Source organism: Sinocyclocheilus rhinocerous, unplaced genomic scaffold (assembly GCF_001515625.1).
Source record: "Sinocyclocheilus rhinocerous isolate Xijiao unplaced genomic scaffold, SAMN03320098_v1.1 scaffold259, whole genome shotgun sequence".
NCBI classification, from domain to species: Eukaryota; Metazoa; Chordata; class Actinopteri; order Cypriniformes; family Cyprinidae; genus Sinocyclocheilus; species Sinocyclocheilus rhinocerous.
Window position 1 is genome coordinate 515,517 of NW_015635083.1, and position 19,573 is coordinate 535,089.

At 38.1% G+C, this 19,573-nt stretch overlaps 1 protein-coding gene across 1 annotated transcript; it reads left to right on the plus strand.

Annotated features, from left to right (window-relative positions):
* Positions 1-13: 13 nt before the first annotated feature.
* LOC107746651 (WD repeat and SOCS box-containing protein 1) lies at positions 14-15,774 on the plus strand. Its single transcript, XM_016560951.1, has 9 exons — positions 14-413; positions 1,780-1,948; positions 4,557-4,828; positions 6,238-6,369; positions 7,137-7,237; positions 13,929-14,101; positions 14,201-14,314; positions 14,993-15,100; positions 15,468-15,774. Exons 1-9 carry the CDS (start codon positions 374-376, stop codon positions 15,628-15,630), a joined length of 1,272 nt encoding a protein of 423 aa, XP_016416437.1. The 5' UTR covers positions 14-373; the 3' UTR covers positions 15,631-15,774.
* Positions 15,775-19,573: the final 3,799 nt, after the last annotated feature.

The window sequence follows — 19,573 nt, forward strand, 5'->3', positions numbered from 1 at the left end:
TATCCCGCCCATGATCAGTGTGTGTGTGTTCGAATCGTTAGGAGGCACGCAGCCATTACAATACGCTGTATTCAAACCGTACGCAACGCGATTAGAGGAACTAGACTATTACTGCCTCATTTTCTTTGTTTAAATTTCAGTTTTATTAAACTAAATTTGAACTTTAAAGACGGTACTTTTGTCTGTTTTTCAAACAGTCGTATATGTAAATATAGTCAGCGTTGCGTCGACGTGAGACGCTCCGCATTCCCAGGCATTAGACTCACAGGAGACACGCGCATTCAGCCTTTTCCGTTTGTTTAGCGCATTCATTTGAACGCCTGCATTTCGTTAACCAAGAAGATTCAGATTTAAGAGACTCGCTTCGATTTAGATGGCAAGCTTCCCAGATTTTGTCAACGAAAATGAAATAGGTGAGTTTCTCCATTTCTCGTCACTGTTTTGCACGGGGGGATGGTCTTACTGTTTGGTTCCTTTTTTAAACGTGTGTATTAACCTATATAATTAGTGTTTACATTTGTGCAGCTATGGATTTAACGTTATGTGGCTTAAGTTAACGTACTCATAATTTCAGTGTCTGTGTCGTGTTTATTTTAGCCATATTAGGACAATTATCGCTTAGACGCACATTGAACTCAAACAAATGCGTACGCCGTGTAACGTTATGTCAGTTAAAATATGACGTTTAAATATTGACAGTTATTTGAATATTTCATAGTTATTGCCAGTGCTATAATTATTGCGCCCCATGTTCACCCAGAGCACATCCACACCCTCCCCCACCGTCCGCAGCAGTTTCTCCAGACCCCCGTGAATGACTCGCACCACACCAGTGATTCACCACAACACCACACACCAGCTACACGTTACACAGTTATATGCCTTGTGTTAATTATATACACTTTACATTTTTTGAAGGAAAAAAAGTTTTATGTGTTTTGTTTTGAAATTTTAATATCCAGGACGGCGTATTCATATAGTGATTAGTAACTATTCAGTTAGTCACTGGTGAGGTGCTAGCTGCTACTAGTCATTAACCGGTTAGTGACAAGTATTGTTTCTGTTCAGAATGGCTCGTTTTTGTCAATTAATTCTACAGACAATTTACAGACAACTATTTACTAGTGTGTAATATTATATACATTCCAATTGTCACATATTAACTATTGTATTAAGTACCTATCTAATGAATAGCTTCTAACGTTAGTCCATTTTAAAACTCTTGGATTGCCTGCTGTTTACAAAAAAAAGTGCTATTAACACAAAATTAGATGCTCCACAACATTTTCAAAATTATTTGCATAAAAAGTCACATTTAATTTATTTTTTTAATAATTTAAAGGATTGTTCACCCCAAAATTAAATGTCGTTTAAATTGGCTTTGTTTCTTCTGTGGAACATAAAAAAGACATTTTGGGAAGTGTTTCAGGTTTTTTTGTCCATGCAATAGAAATCAATGGTAACCAAAACTGTTTGATAACCAACATTCTTCAAAATATCATCTTTTGTGTTCTGCAAGGAAAGTAAGTCATACAAGTTTGAAACGCTGTGATGGTGAGTAAATGATAACCAAATTGTAATTTTTGGGTGAACTATCAATTTATATTTATTTTTTGATTTGCAAAAGTAGATGGAAATATAGTTATAATGTAACTCAATGACAGCTATGAAGGCAAAAATGCATGTTTGTTGTAAAACAGTAACAAAAAGTAGTTTGCCAACAAGTTTGGTTTTATAAAATGCTTTAAAGGCTTAAACATGTGCTTTCTGTTGTAACAGGTAAAGCTAAGTTCATCGGGGAACTCATACCTCCTGTTGCTCCCTTTGACCAGAAGTCTGGACGGGAGACTTGGACTGTAGCTTTTGCACCTGATGGTTCCTACTTCGCTTGGTCTCAAGGGCATCGAATTGTGAGACTTGTACCATGGAAAAAATGCTTAGCCAGCTTGTGAGTATACACACTTATCTCTTTGTTTCTCACTGTGGTGAATTGTTACAATACAGCTTGTGTGTTGATGGACTGACAAAGGCAGTCTGCGTGTGTGCTGGTTGTCTGGTTTGGCCCTCTGGGCTTTCACATGGTGGCTACGCCACAGTGGTGCCCAGTGTGTTTGGGCTTGTTTAGTGGCATGGCATAGATCAGCAGTCATCATCTCACCTTACCCTGTGGATAGAGCAGGGGTGCCCAAACTCGGTCCTGGAGGGCCGATGTCCTGCAGAGTTTAGATCCAACCCCAATTAGACACACCTGAACCAGCTAATCAAGCTCTTACTAGGCATACTAGAAACTTCCCAGCAGGTGTGTTTAGGCCTGTCACGATAACAACTTTTTGTTGTGTGATATATTGCCCCAGAAATAATTGCGATAAGCGATATTATTGTCATTTTAAAGACCATTTTATGCCACTGAATATATAATCATAATGTAACAGCATAATAATGCAAGAAGGCCTACACACTTCCATATGACAACAAACTTTTAATTTTTAAGAATATTTAGATCATGGAAAATAAGTATCAAAATATTAGATACCTTAAAAAAAACCTGAATAAACAGTAAATAAACATTTTCTAACAAAAAGTGCAAAATAACAAGTAGGAAAAAAAGAAAAATGCACAAAGAACTTGTCTGGAGATTTTTCCATCTACAGATTTTTCCCTGACCTTCATTTCTCTGTAAATTAAGGGTGCACACTATTGCTGAAAAACACAATCACTACTTAGCAGTCGGATGTCCGTATGCACAAAGGCACAGATCCCTAAACAAGATCATATCTGCAGATGAAACTCTTTTTGTAGAAGCATTTTTTAAATTTGAACTTGCACCTCATGACTACACTACGTTATGTACGAGAAGCTGCAAAAGACACAGGCGCAAGTGGAATGTACAAAACATGGTGACATTAATTTTTAAGTAAATATAATGGGCGATATATTGCGTCACCAAAAATTATTGAGGTTATGTACATATATTGCGCGATAAGTCGATATATTGATTATTGCGACAGGCCTAGGTGTGTTGAGGCAAGTTGGAGCTAAACTCTGCAGGACACCGGCCCTCCAGGACCGAGTTTGGGCACCCCTGGGATAGAGAGACCGCCGTTGAGCGCACAGCCCTGCCAACCAGCTATTGTACAGTACTGAATGCAGAGTCCTCATTATGAGGTTCACATCATTGCCCTTTGGCTGCATGCCTCCAACTGAGCAACTTTTTGGGCTCTTTGCCAGTGTTAAATGCAGTAGGTCTCGTACTTTTCTGCAAGAGTTGGGTACAAAATGATCCACCCAACAACTACTTTGGTAGTCATTATATAAAATGTTAAGTAATTATCTTGTGCTTTCAGTGCAGGATTTATTGACATGCTTATGCTAGTGTTCTTCATAAAAATACTAGAAATATCATTGCAACATAAACCATGCAGACAACTTGAAAATTTAAAGTAGAACTTTAACAGAATTTATGATAGTTGGAAGTAAACAAACAGTTTCTACATGTCCATAAAAGAGAACCATGGTATTGTAAAACTATTTTCAGTCATTCTACATTGAAGTGTAGTAACTTTATTAGTAGTTGTACACACCAAAGGACATCATTTGGTAGTTAAATTTTAAGTTTAGGTTCACAATTGAACTAAAATAATTGGGAAAAATACTTTTGCAGTTCCTTAACCAGAGTTGTTATAGTTAATTAAAAACATTAAAAAAAGTTTGTTGATACCATAAAATGACACTAAAAGTGAAATAAAAGTTATTAACAATATAGACATTAAAAACAACTAATAAAAGTGACAAAACACGGCAACATTACTAAAATTTTAATAAAAACTAGAACAATTAGCTGTGATAGTATTTCAGTGGCTCTAAAATCAGAGGCACAATTTTATACAGGTTATTTGAGTCTTTATTCTTTTATTAATTAATTTAAATAAATAAAAAATTGTCATCACTTCATCAACCTCATGTTTCAAGACTTATTCATCTTTAAAACTCAAATTTAACACTGGATTTAAATGCTCTATTCATATTGATTACTTTTACAGTCTCTTTATGAACTTTTTAAAGCATCAAAGTTTTGGTTAAAAATATCTTCATTTGTGTTTTGAAGGCTAACAAAAGACTTACGAGTTTTTGGGTGAACTATTCCTTTAATGCTCAAGCAGAAGCCACTGTGCCATTAAAAGCTTCAGCTGACACGTGGCAGGCTGTTTCAGTTCTGCAGCGCCTGCTCTGTATTCATGCAATAACCTCTTGTAATGATTCCAGAACCTTATCTGATGAGCTTCAGGAACTGGCCAAGTTAAATGGGTCCAAGTTGATGCAACACTTAAGTAATCTCTAAGGCTGGGAGTTTACTTGGTGTTCAAATATTCCTAAGAGTTAAAATGTGCAGCTTATTTCAACAGACGTGCTAGATAACATTTAAAAAAAATAAAATGTCCTCTTGCTGTTGACAGTTTATCAACTTTAAGAGAATTTGTTATCGGTGTTCCACGAAGCACAGACATGATTCTCATACCAACACAACACAATAATTTTTTCTCTTTCCCTCGCCCTAGTTCTGTAAGAAAGGAAGATCAGTCAAGCGGTGCAGGTCCTCGACGACTGTCCCGGCAGAACAGTGAGGGCAGTCTGCTGCCAGGCGAGCCTAGAGAGCACACCATCGACTGCGGTGACATCGTTTGGGGCCTGGCCTTTGGCTCTTCTGTTCCTGAAAAACAGAGTCGCTGCGTTAATATCGAATGGCACAGGTTCAAGTTCGGCCAGGACCAGCTGCTGCTGGCCACGGGCCTCAACAACGGCCGCATCAAAATCTGGGACGTCTATACAGGTGAGGGTCCTCTCACTGAATCAAGTAATCAGTTTTTTTCTGATGATTCCGCACTAGAGTAAATGTGTTTTAAAAGTCACAGTCCACCCATGCCATCTTCTCTCAACACTTCTGCATGCCAGCTTCCTGTTTTTCTATTTCTCAACAGATGTGTGTGCGCTCGCATGTGTGTGTAAGAGAGAGGGGAGGTGGTGGTTATATAAGATGTTGACATGATCTACCTTTTTGTCATTTTGACCCATTTCTATCACTTAATCATACATTCTTCATATTTTACGAATGTATGTCCTGTATACACCTATTGAGTTTGAGCATTTTTATGCAGTCATCAGTCAGTACTAAATTATTATTATTACATATTTACTCAACCTTATAAGTACACTCTCCCTTGCACAATACATTTCTCCACTTTATGAACCTTTGTACCACTTTGCCATTGGTTTCTTGGCCACTTAAGTTCTGCTTCTGTGTCTCTGTTCAAGTTTCACATTTTAATGGTCATAACAGCATGTGTAAATCTGCTATCGGAGAACGAATCGCTGTTTTTGTGAAACAGAGAGGTGGTTGTTGACTGCAGAAAAAATAGTGACACTTCCAAGTTATATAATTCATTTTTGCCTAGCTGTAAAATATATTAATTGGTGGGCAGGTCCTGTAAAGACACTGCCATTGGCTGTTCTGAGGGGTAAGAGATGTTTTCTTCAGTGGGTGACTCCACCTCCCTTCTAACTAAAACTGCAATGCAATAAATTAACCCAGCAGACTTGCTCTTTTCAGGGTGCGAGACTCCTCCTCCAGCTGCCTTTGTTTTTTGCCTTTGAAATCTGATAGCAGCATATTGTACAGTATCTTGACAGGATTTGCGCCATGCACATGCTAAGTGAATGTATGTTTTCATGCTTGACAGGATACAAATAGGCCCTGTTACTAAGCCTCAATCAAATTTTAGAAACACATGTTAAAGATTTTTGTTTTGTCACTGTAGATGCAGCTAATTATAGGGATTTAATGCGGATTAGCCTGGCAGGTGTCCGTGATTGTGCTTCCATATGCCTCTAGGCAATTCAGCACCTTTCATAAAGAAAGGGCTTAGATGTATAACTGCTCTGTTTTTCTGAAACGCCTTGGGAAGTCCCTTTTTTGGCATCTGCTTTAATAAGTATTAAACTTATTGGAACCTTAATCTTCCTCTCTTTGATTCCTAAGAAGTCAAAAAAGTTTCTAAAGTAAACTATGTGTTAAATGCAGCTCCCAAGATACAGTGACAAGATGTTGATACTGATGCAACATTGACGCAGTTTGCATCGATTAACGTGGATTTTGTTGTATAAACAGTGGTTTATCTGGAATGATTTTGCTGAAGGCTTTTTTTTCTACCTTTATCCTCAATTTTGTTTTCTTCTGTACAGGAAAACTTTTGCTGAACCTGATGGACCACACAGACATTGTGCGAGACCTAACGTTTGCCCCAGATGGGAGTTTAGTGCTGGTTTCTGCCTCAAGAGACAAGACTCTACGCGTATGGGACCTCAAAGATGACGGTGAGGACCAAATGTTGATTTTGTATTTGGTACCACTACTGTTAGCTTTACATATTAATGTTAACATGCTAGAGCTAGATATTGTGTAACCCCAAGCTGAAAAGTCTCTGGAGTAGACGTTTCCTTCACAGCAGCCTGCTTTGTTTTTTGCAGCCCATTTATTTTCACTTCATCTCCATGGAGTTCAGCACACACACACTCGCTCAAGCATGCACATGCACACCCACTCAGAGATTTGGGCGTTTGGCGGGGGGGAAATAGTTGGAAAATAATTGGATGCCAAGTCCGAAAGAATGTTTGCTGATATTTTCTCCTTTTCTTGCAAGATCCTGGGACAGGCTTGCTGTTTTAATAAGATCACATGAATCTTATTTATATGCTGGGAACTTGAAGATAAAATGGAGTTTACTGTATTTGCAAACAGGGTTTTTTTTTTTTTTTTTACTAATCATGAAGGTATGTTGGCCAGAGTTCAGCTAAATTTTCCCCACTCTCAAAGTGGACACCATTGGAATGTGAAATTTAGCTACTGCCTAAAGTATATTTATTTTGTTGTTCTAAGGCATCAACATTGCTTTCAAAGGTTAAATATTGTATTGGGAAAAGTCTTTATTATTGTAAACTGTTTGCATAATGTTTATCGTAAATTGTAACATAATTTTACTTAGAATTTTAGGAAATTTAATAACCAACTATAAATGTTATAACAGAAAACAAACTAAAAGTATTACTATACATTAAGCAATCTAAATTATTTGTCTTAATAGGTAACATGGTGAAAGTACTCCGTGGCCATCAAAACTGGGTCTACTGCAGCGCGTTCTCACCGGATTCATCAGTCCTTTGTTCCGTAGGCGCAGGCAAAGCGGTACGTTTTGCAGTTCTTTCTTGCTCTTTATTACCTGTTTGGTGTGTTTCTCACTGTTAGTAGTTCTGCTATGACCAATCAATGAGTGCTAAATGAATCTTTATATATCATCATAATGCTCAGTGCTATAATCTGCTTCTATAAACCCTGCCTGTAGTTTTGGTTTTTGCTTTGTTATTGTTCATACAAATGAGCGCCTGGTTATTATGCGCATGTATATAGAAATGCAAATAGCTTAAGAATCTTCTTCACCCATAAAGCTGTTCTTGATATTACTATTAATAACATTTTAAGAGACTTCTATAATAGACAATATATTTTCATAAATATAATTTGAATAAAACATGATGTCCCTAGGATCTTTCCCACACACATAGTGGTATTAAATCTGATATCAAAACTGGTATCAAGAACGTTTGGGGTCAGTAAGATAAATAAAAGTAGCCTATACTTTTCTTTAAAAAAACAAGGACACATTGGATAAAAAAAAAAGTGACAGTTAAGGCATTTCTTACAAAATATTTCAGTTTCAAATGCTGTTTGTTCTATTTGTTAAAGAATCAGCACAGTTGATTTCAACATTCATAATAAATGTTTCATGAGCACCAAAATAGCATATTAGAATAATTTCTGAAGGATCATGTGACGCTGAAATCTGGAGTTATAGCTGCTGGAATTTCAGCTTTGCCATCACAGGATTAAATTACATTTCAAAATATATTCAAAAAGAAAATGTATATTTTAAATTGTGTTAAAATGAACTTACTGACTTCAAACTTTTGAACAGTAGTGTATGATTCTCATACCAACACAACACAATAATTTTTTCTCTTTCCCTCGCCCTAGTTCTGTAAGAAAGGAAGATCAGTCAAGCGGTGCAGGTCCTCGACGACTGTCCCGGCAGAACAGTGAGGGCAGTCTGCTGCCAGGCGAGCCTAGAGAGCACACCATCGACTGCGGTGACATCGTTTGGGGCCTGGCCTTTGGCTCTTCTGTTCCTGAAAAACAGAGTCGCTGCGTTAATATCGAATGGCACAGGTTCAAGTTCGGCCAGGACCAGCTGCTGCTGGCCACGGGCCTCAACAACGGCCGCATCAAAATCTGGGACGTCTATACAGGTGAGGGTCCTCTCACTGAATCAAGTAATCAGTTTTTTTCTGATGATTCCGCACTAGAGTAAATGTGTTTTAAAAGTCACAGTCCACCCATGCCATCTTCTCTCAACACTTCTGCATGCCAGCTTCCTGTTTTTCTATTTCTCAACAGATGTGTGTGCGCTCGCATGTGTGTGTAAGAGAGAGGGGAGGTGGTGGTTATATAAGATGTTGACATGATCTACCTTTTTGTCATTTTGACCCATTTCTATCACTTAATCATACATTCTTCATATTTTACGAATGTATGTCCTGTATACACCTATTGAGTTTGAGCATTTTTATGCAGTCATCAGTCAGTACTAAATTATTATTATTACATATTTACTCAACCTTATAAGTACACTCTCCCTTGCACAATACATTTCTCCACTTTATGAACCTTTGTACCACTTTGCCATTGGTTTCTTGGCCACTTAAGTTCTGCTTCTGTGTCTCTGTTCAAGTTTCACATTTTAATGGTCATAACAGCATGTGTAAATCTGCTATCGGAGAACGAATCGCTGTTTTTGTGAAACAGAGAGGTGGTTGTTGACTGCAGAAAAAATAGTGACACTTCCAAGTTATATAATTCATTTTTGCCTAGCTGTAAAATATATTAATTGGTGGGCAGGTCCTGTAAAGACACTGCCATTGGCTGTTCTGAGGGGTAAGAGATGTTTTCTTCAGTGGGTGACTCCACCTCCCTTCTAACTAAAACTGCAATGCAATAAATTAACCCAGCAGACTTGCTCTTTTCAGGGTGCGAGACTCCTCCTCCAGCTGCCTTTGTTTTTTGCCTTTGAAATCTGATAGCAGCATATTGTACAGTATCTTGACAGGATTTGCGCCATGCACATGCTAAGTGAATGTATGTTTTCATGCTTGACAGGATACAAATAGGCCCTGTTACTAAGCCTCAATCAAATTTTAGAAACACATGTTAAAGATTTTTGTTTTGTCACTGTAGATGCAGCTAATTATAGGGATTTAATGCGGATTAACCTGGCAGGTGTCCGTGATTGTGCTTCCATATGCCTCTAGGCAATTCAGCACCTTTCATAAAGAAAGGGCTTAGATGTATAACTGCTCTGTTTTTCTGAAACGCCTTGGGAAGTCCCTTTTTTGGCATCTGCTTTAATAAGTATTAAACTTATTGGAACCTTAATCTTCCTCTCTTTGATTCCTAAGAAGTCAAAAAAGTTTCTAAAGTAAACTATGTGTTAAATGCAGCTCCCAAGATACAGTGACAAGATGTTGATACTGATGCAACATTGACGCAGTTTGCATCGATTAACGTGGATTTTGTTGTATAAACAGTGGTTTATCTGGAATGATTTTGCTGAAGGCTTTTTTTTCTACCTTTATCCTCAATTTTGTTTTCTTCTGTACAGGAAAACTTTTGCTGAACCTGATGGACCACACAGACATTGTGCGAGACCTAACGTTTGCCCCAGATGGGAGTTTAGTGCTGGTTTCTGCCTCAAGAGACAAGACTCTACGCGTATGGGACCTCAAAGATGACGGTGAGGACCAAATGTTGATTTTGTATTTGGTACCACTACTGTTAGCTTTACATATTAATGTTAACATGCTAGAGCTAGATATTGTGTAACCCCAAGCTGAAAAGTCTCTGGAGTAGACGTTTCCTTCACAGCAGCCTGCTTTGTTTTTTGCAGCCCATTTATTTTCACTTCATCTCCATGGAGTTCAGCACACACACACTCGCTCAAGCATGCACATGCACACCCACTCAGAGATTTGGGCGTTTGGCGGGGGGGAAATAGTTGGAAAATAATTGGATGCCAAGTCCGAAAGAATGTTTGCTGATATTTTCTCCTTTTCTTGCAAGATCCTGGGACAGGCTTGCTGTTTTAATAAGATCACATGAATCTTATTTATATGCTGGGAACTTGAAGATAAAATGGAGTTTACTGTATTTGCAAACAGGGTTTTTTTTTTTTTTTTTACTAATCATGAAGGTATGTTGGCCAGAGTTCAGCTAAATTTTCCCCACTCTCAAAGTGGACACCATTGGAATGTGAAATTTAGCTACTGCCTAAAGTATATTTATTTTGTTGTTCTAAGGCATCAACATTGCTTTCAAAGGTTAAATATTGTATTGGGAAAAGTCTTTATTATTGTAAACTGTTTGCATAATGTTTATCGTAAATTGTAACATAATTTTACTTAGAATTTTAGGAAATTTAATAACCAACTATAAATGTTATAACAGAAAACAAACTAAAAGTATTACTATACATTAAGCAATCTAAATTATTTGTCTTAATAGGTAACATGGTGAAAGTACTCCGTGGCCATCAAAACTGGGTCTACTGCAGCGCGTTCTCACCGGATTCATCAGTCCTTTGTTCCGTAGGCGCAGGCAAAGCGGTACGTTTTGCAGTTCTTTCTTGCTCTTTATTACCTGTTTGGTGTGTTTCTCACTGTTAGTAGTTCTGCTATGACCAATCAATGAGTGCTAAATGAATCTTTATATATCATCATAATGCTCAGTGCTATAATCTGCTTCTATAAACCCTGCCTGTAGTTTTGGTTTTTGCTTTGTTATTGTTCATACAAATGAGCGCCTGGTTATTATGCGCATGTATATAGAAATGCAAATAGCTTAAGAATCTTCTTCACCCATAAAGCTGTTCTTGATATTACTATTAATAACATTTTAAGAGACTTCTATAATAGACAATATATTTTCATAAATATAATTTGAATAAAACATGATGTCCCTAGGATCTTTCCCACACACATAGTGGTATTAAATCTGATATCAAAACTGGTATCAAGAACGTTTGGGGTCAGTAAGATAAATAAAAGTAGCCTATACTTTTCTTTAAAAAAACAAGGACACATTGGATAAAAAAAAAAGTGACAGTTAAGGCATTTCTTACAAAATATTTCAGTTTCAAATGCTGTTTGTTCTATTTGTTAAAGAATCAGCACAGTTGATTTCAACATTCATAATAAATGTTTCATGAGCACCAAAATAGCATATTAGAATAATTTCTGAAGGATCATGTGACGCTGAAATCTGGAGTTATAGCTGCTGGAATTTCAGCTTTGCCATCACAGGATTAAATTACATTTCAAAATATATTCAAAAAGAAAATGTATATTTTAAATTGTGTTAAAATGAACTTACTGACTTCAAACTTTTGAACAGTAGTGTATTGTATGTAGCTGTCATGCTGGCTTGTGTGTGAAAGCCCTTATGGCACAACAAAGAAAGTATTCCAGTCAGTAAGTCATCCCTGAAACCAGCTCTCGAGCCTTTCCGACTCATAGCCAACTCCCCTCCCATGAACAGGCAGCAGTGGTTGAACTGTACGGTTGTGTGTGTCCATAAGTGTCTTGCTTTCCCTGTCCCAGGTGGTGGCAGAGCTCTGTGTTTGAGTGATTTTGAGGGAAGCGCCGCGCTGACATATAGAGCAGCCGGTGCGGACCACGCAGGGCACGGCTGCCATCGCGGCCCCCATTGGACGCTCATGTGCCCGTGCCCACGCCCCAGGGGCTTCCATGCTCCTGCCCACAAGGGCTTCCTGTACGTAGGTTCTAATCTGCTCCATGTCTGTCTACCTCCCGCTGTCGCAGTTCTCACTTTTACCTTATTTCTCAGCAGAGTTGACAGTGAGATCCCCTTCCCTTCCTTAACTCCTTTTCATCTCTATATTCAGTAGCATTCCCATCATCTACACATTTACCCTAAAAGAGGAGCTCTAGACATTGTGTCTGCTGTACGTGTACATGAGTCAGCCATTAGTGCCCCCCCCCCCACTCATTAGTGTCTGTAACTGAACTCACGACACCTCTGAAACGCAACGCTGGACCGCTGGCCGATTTTTCTGTACTTAACGCCCTAGTCAGACTCCTTTGTAATGGGGTTAGTAGTTAAGGGGGGATTGGGAGCATTGTTGGCATGTGTGAGCAATGAAAGGGCTCCTTGTGTCTCAAAAGACTGCCTGCAGACCGATAATGTCAGTCTAATATGGAATTACTCGGATCGGGAAAACGGGTTACGCAAATTTATCATTCCATGTTGCATCATACATGAAGCCACCAGAAGCAAGACCTGTGGGTACTTCCCATGCTGGTTGCATTTACTAAGTGAAAGCGCTTTTTTTTTTTTCCCATTTGTGAATAATCTAATTTGTCGTGTTCTGAAAGAGTCTGTTTTAGCGACGCCAGCCCGAGAACTTCAGCAAACACCAACTTGTTTTTCCTAATTTGTAAGGAACCACTAATTAATAGTAGCACTTGTTTCTCCTAAAGATCGATAAAATCGCACTAGTTCAACTTCCAAAAATGGTTGTAATGTTTCTTCCACGTGCAAGATATCTGGCTTAGCTTAACATTGAATACTGGCAGTAGTTGTGCACCCTGAAGCACTTTCAACTCACATTGCCAAGTTAGAGAAAATGGTAAATTAGCCTTGTATAACGCACCGTTGTAGTTTCTCCAACAACACCAGAATGTTTAAACAGCAATAAGCTATTGAATAAATAAATATGTATACTTTTGCTCAAGTGCAATGTCTGTAGCTTATAAGGAATAAACAAGAATGTTTTCTTAATATAAAGACCATGCAGGGACCTTGTTTTCTTGGTACTCAAAAATACGCTCTTAAGGTGTGTTCACATTTCAGAAATTTTATGTTATCGTTTGTTAAAAGTGTAGCGATGAAGCATAGCTCACACTTAAGTAACTTTAGAACCAAGCGGCTTTCGGTTCCCAATCATTCTGAAACCATTTCGTAGTCTATGTGGGGAAATCTTTTGCCCTCACATGATTCCCGATTGCATGGATTCATATTGAAATCGATAGATTTCACCCATGAAAATTTGCCGAACAGCAGTAATTGTGACCGCACCTTTGCACTTTCTTAAATGTAAAAATTGTGCTGGAGCAAATAAAGCACTAGAAAGTCTCATGGTTGATTCATTAGCCGAGATTGCAGTTGTGACATGTCTGTATTCTGTGTTTGCCAAAGGCGTCAACCTTTTGGCCATCAAATGTTCTCTTCTCTTGCAGTATCTCTGTCTCTTCGTAGGCCTCCACCGGCGCGGTGCAAGCCTATTGTAAACTCAAGTGAACTAAAACTGAAAGGGGATACCAGTGGAGTAACATAATGTTACCTTAAGTTACTACTTGTTTGTATTTTTTATTTTATTTACTCATGTTGTAATTCTTGGAATAATGTAATTTTATATATGTAACTGTAATTTTATATATGTACACTGTAGTATTTCTGTATCACTGTAGATTTTAATTTAAAAAATGTGAGCATTGATGTAATTTAAAGACTCGCAACTGCTAGCTGCTCTGTAGAGTTTGACATTGTGCAGTTTTGTGCAACTAAGCCTTGCTGTTTCATTGGCATGTGCTACTTTTTTTGGGTTTGGTTGTAGCGCTTAAGATTTTACCTAAAAAAATGACACTGAGCACATTTTGATCTTGCCGTTTAATTTGAAATAATTGAATTCTTTGTCTCTGAATTGTGTGGAAAACACAGTAGGCTATAACATCTGTCTTTTGCATTGCAGATCTTCCTGTGGGACATGGATAAGTACACTCTGATCCGTAAGCTGGAGGGCCATCATAACGACGTGGTGTCCTGCGAGTTTTCTCCTGACGGGGCCTTGCTGGCCACAGCGTCCTACGACACCCGTGTCATCATGTGGGACCCTCATACAGCCACCGTTCTGCTCGAGCTGGGGTATGTGACTTGTTTTTCCACCCCCTTTTCCTCTTCTAGCTCTGTGTGATTTCTCTCTCAAGCTCATGTTGTTTAACTGATCTCTTATCTTCCCTTCAGGCATCTCTTCCCTCCTCCCTCACCCATATTTGCAGGAGGAGCAAATGATCGATGGGTTCGCTCTGTCGCCTTTTGTCATGACGGTCGGCACATTGCCAGCGTCACTGATGACAGGTAAGATAATGCAAACACTCGGTTATTTGCTTTTGAAAACTCAACATTGATCGTTTGTGTTGCAGTTAGTAGCCTGCATTAAGCTTTAGGGTGATAGGGGCTCTGGAAGGAGTGTGTGATTTGTTGCAGGGCCTCTTTCTGGGAAAGATCACATGCCTCTCATATGACATCCATTAATCACTATGAGGCTCCCAGTTTGCCTTCACCGTGCCTCCTGCTGATTCTGGGTGGAGGCGCCTCTCTCTCGTATTGAGAGAATGAAACCATTTGTGCTCTACAAAATGCACTTACTGTGCATATGATTTGTTTTGCGGTTAGGTGCAAATGATAGGACCATTCTTTTGTTCACCAAGGCTGTTTACTTGATCAAAAATACTGTCATTTAAAAGACCCATTTTAAATTTTAATATAATGTAATTTATTCCTGTGATGGCAAAGCTGAATTTTGTAACCTTATAAATGGCTCTACTGTCAATTTTTTTTTTTATTGGTTTAGTGTGTCCTTGCCGAAAAAAAGTATTATTCTTACTGACCTCAAATTTTGAACAGTACTGTATAAAATCATTATTTAAAATAGTTATTTTAGGCAAATTTCATACTTTTAGTTTCATGTTTATTTGCTTTAAAAGTTATGCAAGACACTGGAAACCGCAATCAACTTGTATTTTCATTTTTCAGACTGGTGCGTTTCTGGAGCATCGATAAGAAGAGTCCTCAAGCCATCGCCCCTCTCACTAACGGCCTCTGTTGTGCCTTTTCTACTGACGGAAGTGTCTTAGTTGCTGGGTACGAATTTGTTACTCCATTGTTTGATTGGTAGTGTTACTACATCTGTATCTTGGCTTCTAACTGTTCTTCTGTTTTGAGATGAAGCCAAAAATAACTTTCATCACTTTGTTCAAAAGTATCCTGAACGATCTATTATAAAAGAAATGCACCAAACCGGTTCTGCAGCCTGCTTTGTATATGAAATTGTTTAGATGAGTTGGCTGTCCCACATACACTCATACTTTTCTGCATGATAGCAGTCTCGCAAAGCTGAATTGGCAAGTTGTACTGTATAAACACAACCAGACCTTGTTCAAGATGACATTTGATCATGTGTCAGTGCCAAGTTAAATAAACTAAATGGCATCCGATTGTCTTTTCACAGGTCTCGTGACGGCAGCGTGCATTTCTGGGCTTCTCCACGCAGCATTGCGAGCCTCCAGCACTTGTGCCGCTTGACCCTGCGGCGAGTCATGCCCACCCAGCAGGTTTATACGCTGCCCATTCCTTTCTCCATGCACGACTACCTGGCATACAAGACGCTTTAAGTTGGAACGCAAAACACGGCACTCTGTGAAACCAATGAAATGTGTGGTTTTTGTTTGTTTTTTTCTTTAAAAAAATAAAAAATGTTTTTTCTGCTCAAACCGACTCCTAATGAAGGTGAGGTTGGTTCTTTTTGTATTTATTTATTTTTCACATTTTTTTGAAAGTTTAGTTTTCCTAGTTGCAAGTGTATTTCGATGCTTTGTTCAAATTTGTCCTTTTTTTTTTTTTTTTTACCCGTCTTTTCACAGGTCTCGTGACGGCAGCGTGCATTTCTGGGCTTCTCCACGCAGCATTGCGAGCCTCCAGCACTTGTGCCGCTTGACCCTGCGGCGAGTCATGCCCACCCAGCAGGTTTATACGCTGCCCATTCCTTTCTCCATGCACGACTACCTGGCATACAAACAAGATTAAGTTGGAACGCAAAACACGGCACTCTGTGAAACCAATGAAATGTGTGGTTTTTGTTTGTTTGTTTTTTTCTTTAAAAAAATACAAAATGTTTTTTCTGCTCAAACCGACTCCTAATGAAGGTGAGGTTGGTTCTTTTTGTATTTATTTATTTTTCACATTTTTTTGAAAGTTTAGTTTTCCTAGTTGCAAGTGTATTTCGATGCTTTGTTCAAATTTGTCCTTTTTTTTTTTTTTTAGCCCATATCAGGTAGTGGCCTTCAAACAGCCTTAATATATCAGCGGACCATGTTATCTTTTTTTTTTTTTTTTTATCTGGCACAATTTGTACAGCACCTTAGAGTTGGTAAATGATGGGTGAAAGTGGTGCTTTCTCTGGCTCAGTTTAAGGTATTCCTAAACTGAGTTTAAAGTGATGTTACGGGGGATTGTCTCCCGAATGTTCTGCAGTGTTTTCTTTTTCCTTGCTGGCTGTGAGAGGGATTGAAGGGAAGTGAAAATGTGTATGTGCATGTGATGAAATATAGTTGGGTAGTTCAGGGACAGGCAGTGCCTCCCTTTGACGTGCCTCTTTAGAGAAAATAAACATCCACACGCTTATGCTGCTTCAGTAACCGCTTTCATCATCACAAATCTAACACTTCAGTAACACATGGGTTAATTTGTTTCCTCCACAAATTGTATATTTTTTATCTGTACAGAGATTTGTAAAGGCACGTGTATATACATATGTTTGTATAAATGTGTGTGTATATATATATATATATATATATATAGCCATTTTTTTCACATGCTTCTCATACATCACTTTATAATGCTTATATTGAAAGTCTGTTCTGTATATGGTCTTTTCTTTTGTAGGGGAATGACACAAAAGTTTGCTTCGAGGAGAAGCTGCAAACTAGTTTGATGAGATTTTAACTAACCAGCAGCAAAATTGATGCCACATCTTTGATTTCTCGTTCCAAATAAATTGCCACTGACTTCCACTTGCTGTATCTGCTATGAAATATGGCACTTTCACCTGGCCTGACACATTCTCACCACTTAACTCACAATCGAACCTCATTGTGTTAACACTTTGACATTTGCCTTGTGCGTTTTAACAGCGAGCCAAAGTGAGGTTTTGTGGAGGTGGTTTTGTTTGGGCATATCTCATCTACCTCTCATTTTGAGGAACTGGTTTATTGGATGTCCTGGAACAAAAAGGCATGGTTCCGTTTATTGATTGTATAACGTATGTGAAACTGCCTGTCATTTAAAGCAATTGAATGGTATCAATTAAGAATGTGGCAAATTCATCTGGTCATGGTCTTGGCAATAAAAATGTTGAAAAAGCTGACACCAAAGATCCCCTTGGGTTCTTATTGATATGATTGGCACAGTCAGTTTTCTCTTACCCTCATTTATGGCTAAAACTTGAAAGTAGTTATATGTATGTCTGTTTTTCTGCTTGGGTGTATGAAGAATGCTGATGTTCAACAGATTGGGTTTTCTGTAGACCCGTGGTTCTCAAACCTCTCCATGAAGTACCCCCAGTACTGCACATTTTGTATGTCTCCCTATATCTGACAAACCCACTTCAGGTCTTGCAGTCTCCACTAATGAGCTGATGAGTTGAATCAGGTGTGATAGATGAGGGAGACATACAAAATATGCAGGGCTGGGGGTACTCCAGGACAGGTTTGAGAACCACTGCTCTAGACAGATTCCTATAAAGTAGATGTAGAAAGGATACGCACTTCAGTGTTCAAACCAAAATGCTAGCAGTTGCAGTTTTTTAGAATAGGGTGGTAGTTTTCAAACATTAATGAATATTATAGAGATGCTTGGAAACTAGTTAATTTGTCTAACTGTTTCAGACAAATAGGCCTACCTAATGCTCAACAGGAGCAAGTGAATTTGTCAACAAAAAGTCATTTTACGAGAATGTACTTTTTTTTTTCATCCTCCGGTCAGTGGGGGGTTTGTTTGTTTTATGATTGTTGTCGAAATAAAGTATTTTAAATCATTTTGTTGTCTTGAAGTTTTTTTAATATTTAATATATTAAATATATATATATTTTACATTTGTGTAATGACAAACTGAATTTTATTCAGCCATTATTCCAGTCTTCTGAAATAATTCTAATATGCTATTTTGCTGCTTAAGAAACATTTCTTGTCAATACTTAATATTTGTGATGAAACTGGTATTTTTTATGATTTTTGATTAAAAGTTCAAATATACATTTACTTTTGTAACATAAATGTCTTTGTCACTTTTTCAACCAATTTAATACATCCTTGCTGAAGTTAGATTTTACAAATGATTTACTTGTATTGAAATATTTATATATTGGTATTATAATGAAAATGTGCAAAAAATAGGCCTACATAAATATAAAAACCTTTCATTTTCTGTATCCATAAACAAAAAGCAGCAAGGGCTTGGTAGCTCTCAGTTCAGTGGGTTATTGACCCATCGATGACTGTAAAAACAAGAATCACTGAGATTTCACAGCTGTGCTAATCTTCCCAGGCTCCACATAACAAACAAGTCACTCCTCAAGAACCCTTACAGAAAACAGCATTCCAACCTTCAGCCCTATCGCAACTTAAAACTGCTAGAGTTAGATACGTAATGATCACTTTGATTTCATATTCATTCAAATCATTTCTTTCAGACATAATTTAAGTCAATGTTTTCTTGAGCTTACATTCCACAGAGTGTGGAAACTTACTGAACAGCCTGAGTGTTTTAGACTCTGTCCAAAAGGCACGAAAGGTCATTATCGGGTTTATTATTGACTAGCAGCGGTAATGCTATCGGGTTAAATATTAAGACCTACTGCCAATAAAACTGAAGCTTCAAAGAGACAAAATCATTACTGCGGGAGGTATAAACCACCGCACGTTTCACACTTGAGTCATTACGGCCTGGAATATGAATCTGGATCAATCTGAAATCTTCCTTGTGTTTCTCAGCTTGTTCTGTATATGTCGTGACCTCACTAGAGTGACTCAACTTCCAGATGTTTCTACAGCCAGAAGCATACAGGAGACAAAGACCGGTTAAGCGAGATATATTAAGGTCACAATAGTCTTTTCAATGGCCTTGAGAAGGAAAATATGTTGCAAAATTTGTGTGTTAGAGGTTTACAAGATTAAGAAATAAGTGATTGATGCCACAGAATGAGTTATAGATACTGAGTCCACGCAATTTAAAATAAAGCAGTTCAATGAAAGCACAGTGCGGACAGATTCAGTCACTTATATCCTGCAATCTAAGAAAAGGTCAGCTGCACTGGTCTGGATTGCTATTTCTAACCTTAAAGTGTAAAAAGAGCAGATGGATCCAGGGTTACGAAACTACATCTGATCTGACATAGCACTGGTCTGCAGAGCTGGGCCTGTGGATCATTAGGCCAAAACATACCACACCAGTATGATACATTAAACAGATATGTGCTTCCTTGTATAGACAAATATATATAAATATACGCCTATCTAGTTATTATTGTTGTTAGCTACAATTTTCACATGACTTTTTTA

Excerpts from the sequence above, each read along its gene's own strand:
- LOC107746651 (XM_016560951.1), top strand. The coding sequence starts at position 374 with ATGGCAAGCTTCCCAGATTTTGTCAACGAAAATGAAATAG. Across the intron at positions 414-1,779 it reads TGTCAACGAAAATGAAATAG|GTAAAGCTAAGTTCATCGGG; the intron begins GTGAGTTTCTCC and ends CTGTTGTAACAG. Across the intron at positions 7,238-13,928 it reads CCGTAGGCGCAGGCAAAGCG|ATCTTCCTGTGGGACATGGA; the intron begins GTACGTTTTGCA and ends TTTGCATTGCAG.